Source organism: Empidonax traillii, unplaced genomic scaffold (assembly GCF_003031625.1).
Source record: "Empidonax traillii isolate 1590-97213 ecotype Southwest subspecies unplaced genomic scaffold, ASM303162v1 scaffold225:size1387458, whole genome shotgun sequence".
Classification (NCBI taxonomy): domain Eukaryota; kingdom Metazoa; phylum Chordata; class Aves; order Passeriformes; family Tyrannidae; genus Empidonax; species Empidonax traillii.
The window spans coordinates 1,137,238-1,142,445 of NW_020955418.1; the positions used below are offsets into that span (position 1 = coordinate 1,137,238).

At 42.1% G+C, this 5,208-nt stretch overlaps 1 protein-coding gene across 1 annotated transcript; it reads left to right on the top strand.

Annotated features, from left to right (window-relative positions):
• Window positions 1-1,028: 1,028 nt before the first annotated feature.
• LOC114059457 (E3 ubiquitin-protein ligase RNF144B-like) lies at window positions 1,029-3,341 on the top strand. The gene is made up of 3 exons (XM_027887921.1): window positions 1,029-1,193; window positions 2,910-2,999; window positions 3,199-3,341. The coding sequence occupies exons 1-3, from the start codon at window positions 1,029-1,031 to the stop codon at window positions 3,337-3,339; spliced, it is 396 nt and encodes a 131-aa protein (XP_027743722.1). The 3' UTR covers window positions 3,340-3,341.
• Window positions 3,342-5,208: the final 1,867 nt, after the last annotated feature.

Below are 5,208 nucleotides of genomic sequence, written 5' to 3' on the forward strand. Positions count from 1 at the left end.
TCCATAAGTTCATCTCTGAGGCTCTCCATCTCTCCCAGTGTTTCTTAAATAAAATTCCAGTCTTCATATTACTTTAAATGATACATTTTTTTTTTTAATACTTCATATTATTTGCCTATTTGTCAAGCTTGAGTTGCGACTGATACTTCTGAAAGGTGAAGCCCTCCAGGGCTTTGTATCTGCCTAAAGACTTTGTTGCCTTGGAATTAGGACTTTTGCCCATACAAACAATCCAATGCATTAATATCCCAGGATCCAAATTTTGCTTATACTGTGATTAAGAAACTGCTTAATATTTGTAAAATCTCTGCATAGAGAAACCTTAACTCTTACACAGAGTGTCAATTTCATCGGCTATGAAAAACAAGATTTTAAGCTCATTTTGTTTAGGTGCAAATAACCTACCGACAAGATTGCATAACTCATTCATCTACAGAAAGAGAGCACTTTTGTGTTTAAATTACATTATGTCTCTGGCCCTCCATCTATGTTTTCAGAATCAGATTTTATTTAGTTGTATATTAGAAGTTTTTCATCAGTTTTTGCAAGAACTGAAAGACTAAAAATCTGAGCATTGTGCTTCCTAGAGACCTCATTGAATAAGGATTTGCCAAAAAGCTCTTGCCATGCTTTTTTTCTCCAGCTTTGGTTTCGGGCTTTGGTGGAGTTTAAGCTTATTTTGTTCAGACAAGGACAGTGGTATGAGTTGCACAATCCAATCCTGTTAAATGTATTGTGCAAGCTGTCTGTAACAAAGTCCTAAGTTTTAATGCTATAGGTGAATAATTTGTGGGTGTAGTGAGTGTTGGTTTTATATAGCATAAAAGAACAAGGCAATGAAGTTTTACTTTCATGTGATATTAATATCTTACACCTAGCAATGAGTATATGTTGATGTATTGTACTGAACACAAGAAACTTCACCCATTTGAGTGCATTAGGACAACATCTTAAATGCTCTGGAAAATAAGCACAGTATACTTTAGGTAGTGGAATATCAACAGTAACTGCATTCACATTTCACTTTAATGTTTCCTTGCTCTTCTAGATCCCTTATTGGAGCAGAGACAGAGGCACCAATTAAGCAGTGCCCAGTTTGTCGGATCTACATTGAGCGAAACGAGGGCTGTGCTCAGATGATGTGCAAGAATTGCAAGCATACGTTTTGCTGGTACTGTCTACAGAACTTGGATGTAAGTGCTGCAGAAAAAGCACCTAGAGTAACAGGGTTGGGCTTAGTGTGAGGCCCTGTCCAAGCTCTTCATTAATTCATCACTGTCCTAGCAAATATCTTGCTTTAATTCAGCTTCTGACTCAATTTCTTTCTCATCTTTCACCCAGGGCTTTTATTTCTATAACTATTTTTTTTTTTCCCCCATGAAGGTTAATACCATATCTGTGGGTCCCATGCTGGTTCTTTGAGGGAAATAGGATGGACCAATTGCTTTCTGGAGGTTCTTTCCAGCAACACCTTGCTCTTATTCCCTCTTCCACTAGCTAAAATCCATTTGCTTGAGAGAGAGGGCAATAAGTGTCTTCCACCTGCTTCAACAGCAATGGACACAGCCTGTCCAGTTGCTGGTATGATACTGATTGAAGGGGTTTGTTCCATGGTAGAGTGCTTAAGAGCTCATATGGACTCCTTTGCTGGTCCATCTCTTGTGCCGTGTTTGCTGAAGAGAATGGTTGGTTGGGAAGCTTGAGGATAAAAATGTTGGATTATGAGCCTGGATTGGGAAGTGCACGTTGGTTTCTCAAGGGTTGTGAACTAGTCTCAACTCGTGTGGACTTCAGGTTTCTTAGCAGATGTAAGAGTCCTGGAAGTAATGTGCTCGTGTATGTGGCACTTTGCCATTTTGGCACAGACATCACTAATAACTGTGGGAGTGTGAAAAGGACGTCACCAGCACTTGAAACAAAATGTTATGTGCTGTACGGCTTTTCTTGCCCTCTCTTTTGTACTGCAACTCCTGTAGCAGCGAGCAAACAATGAGACTTCCTCATTCTTCATCCTTCCTTTGCTCATCATGCTAAACAGGTTTCACTTGGTGTTGTGTCCCATTTCCATGTGGATGAGCATGCTTTCTCAGTGTGAGTCTTACAGCTTGCTTCAGAGTACATCCAGTACACGGTGATTGCTTAACACTGTGCTGAACTGGAAGAGGGTCGGATTCTTGCAGGCTCTGCAATTATGCCCTTATGGAGTTTTTGTCAGTTCAAAGCGAGAAGGAGGAAAAGAAACTGTAGTTGTGAGGTTCAAATGTACTTTTTTTAAATGTTCAGGGTTACAGGAACTCTGGGCATAGATGAAGGTAATACATGCAAAGGCAGCGAGTAGGGCTGAAAAATGAAAGGGGAAGCAGCATCAGGTTACAGCACAGCTGGCTGAGGGAGGGTAGTGGAGGGCGTGAGTCACCTTCTGAAACAAATCGGTGATTTAGTAAGTATTAATGAGAAAAGAGAAGGGAAACGTGATTTTTCTGCTTTTTAATTTTCCAGGAAAGTCTAGGATGAAAATTCCTATAAAGCATAGGTAGAGCAGGAGAACAGCAAGTAGAAGCACCTCAGGAAAATGATCGCTCACACTGCTAGTTTTCGGAGATACCTGATGTTTTCAGGCCCCTTTAGTATCATCAAATTACAGACCAGGTTCTTGTGCAACAGGTACAACTCATAGGCTTATGCTTCTTCAAAGTGGGGGAGGAATTATACTGGCTGATAGCTGAGGTGTCAAACACAGGCCAATTTTTGAAACTGTGAGAAGATTCTTTAGGTAGTTTTTTAGAAGAGAGGTGAACTTGTCTGGCAATTTTAAAGCAGTGTCAGGAAGGTTGTGTTTCCAGTCTGGTCTCAAACCACTCCCTGCAGTACTGTAACCTGCTCTTAGAGCTTCTCCTTTTGTTTTTCAGAACGATATCTTCTTACGACATTACGACAGAGGCCCTTGCAGAAACAAGCTTGGCCACTCACGGGCTTCAGTGATGTGGAACAGAACGCAGGTGTGTTCCCAGCCAGCTGAGCAGAGCTCTCATGCATGCATGAAGCAAAGAAATTTTACCCTTCAAGGAAGTACCAAGAGGATTATTTTCATTTTTTCATCTACCCTTTTTTGTGACCTGTGCAATGCTTATGCATGCACAAGTGTACTTTATTTTCCACATTAACTAAATACATGTTTTTCACCACCATGTCTTTCAGGTTGTGGGGATCCTCGTTGGACTAGGTATCATAGCACTGGTGACCTCTCCCTTGCTGCTCGTGGCATCTCCATGCATCATCTGCTGCATTTGCAAATCTTGCAGGAGCAAAAAGAAAAAACACAGCCCACCAACAACCTAAAACTCTGTGTCTGTTTGAGTCTCCACCTGTACAGCATATGTATGTGAGAAAGCGCAATGGTTGTATTTTGGTGCCACACCAGTGCTCCTTTTTTTCTGCCAATTCTTGGGATAAGTGCCTATTCTTTACAGGCTACTCTAACAAATCCTAGTGTGGGAAAGATCTAGATTATTGTGCAGTACGTATTGTGTAGGCTTCTACTTCCTGAAAAAGAAACCAGTTCAGCATTCAGTAGACCATACCGTAAATATGAGGCACCTTTCAAGATTGCTAGAACTTTCCCATTTTCCATCAGCTGCACATGACTTGATCCTGCAGTGTTACCCTGCCTTTGCAGATCTAGTCATTACTCTTGTGCTTTCTGTTGGTTCTTGGTGACACTCAGATTACTCAGAAAGTTTTGGGTATTTTGTAAAAGAGGGAGAGGGAAAAGCCTGATTTTGATCTTCTCTCTGGTAGCTGGTGTCCTGTTAAAGGTAACAAACCATTAGGAAGTGGGTTTGGTGATTTCCTATCGATTGGCTGCCATGGCATTTCGTTCATCACTGAAATCAATGTGATTTTTACTATTGATCTCAATTACAGAAACAAAAAGCCAACAAAACTCTTTCCAACTAAGACAGGGCTCTCTTCTGAGAGACTGGGCTACACTGAGAAAGCTGCTATTTCTTTCAGTTCAAACATGATGTATCTATCATGAAATATGAGGAGTATGCATATTTCCCTGCCACTGGGCATGCATTATGTCAGTAAAATGGGTGTAGCAAACTCACCATGAAGCTAATATTTTAAGAAAGGTCATGATACAGTTCCCATGCCATGCACAGTGTTGGGATCTTGGTTGTGTGTGCATAGAGTGGCTGCATGGGCATGAGTCTACTGGGTACATATGTACAATGTATTTTCAAGGCAATCAGTGTACTTTTTTCTGCAGTTTACATAGGGTGGCAGCAAGAACCCTGTTAAAAAGTTATTGAGACCAGACTAAGTCAAGTCCTCCTTTAAAACTTAATGGACCCGCTGAAGAGAATATCTGGGAAATGCTGTGTAAATGTGAGCTCCATCCACTGGTGGGTATTTCTTTCGTCCTGCTCAAGGTCAACATACTTTGTTACCAGTATTTTTCAGTTACTCTAAATCTGGAAGGCCATCATTTAATGGACCCTCCATTTTAATTTTGTGCCTCACCACCAGACTAATACAGACCCTGGTATCAGTTACACTTGTGTAAGTTCACTGAAAGAGCTGGAGTTACTCCAGGCTTGCTCAGGAGAAGCTGTGATCAGACTCTGCTCCCTGGAGTTTGTTTCCTTAATGGCTGGTGCTCCTCACAACTGGGGCTGGGGGCGCTTTTGTTCTGCCCTCCCGCCTGTGCATTGTATATCTGTGGGAACAGACAGGAGTTTGCACTGTGTAATTGGTTGTAATTCCAACCCCCTTTCCGTAGGGGCCGCAAGGTTTAAATGAGATGCTGAGGCTGAGCGTTGTGTCGGGCTCACACTCTGCCAGGCTGCCCTTCTCCGTGCACACAGTGCAGGTCACCCCAAGAGCGTCTGTGCTGTTGTGTTTGGCCGAGCCTCAGGAACTTTGCCTACTTGGCAGCTGTAAATGTGACCCTACTTTTGTTTCACTTTGCTCTCTGGTTACTGTCCCAGAAGTGGTAGGTGTTCTTCTTTGACGAAAGCGTAGTCTGCTGAGCAGACTGGCAAGGACAAAGGCCTTCAATGATGCTGTCTGTTTTCCTTTTTAATTGATTTCTTTTATAAATCCTGTCTGACTTTGCTACCAGTCCTGACTGGAGGGCAGGCAGCGCTCACCAGTGTGAAAGGCTCTATTTATTCTTCTCCCCCAGCTTTGAAGGGAAGCACA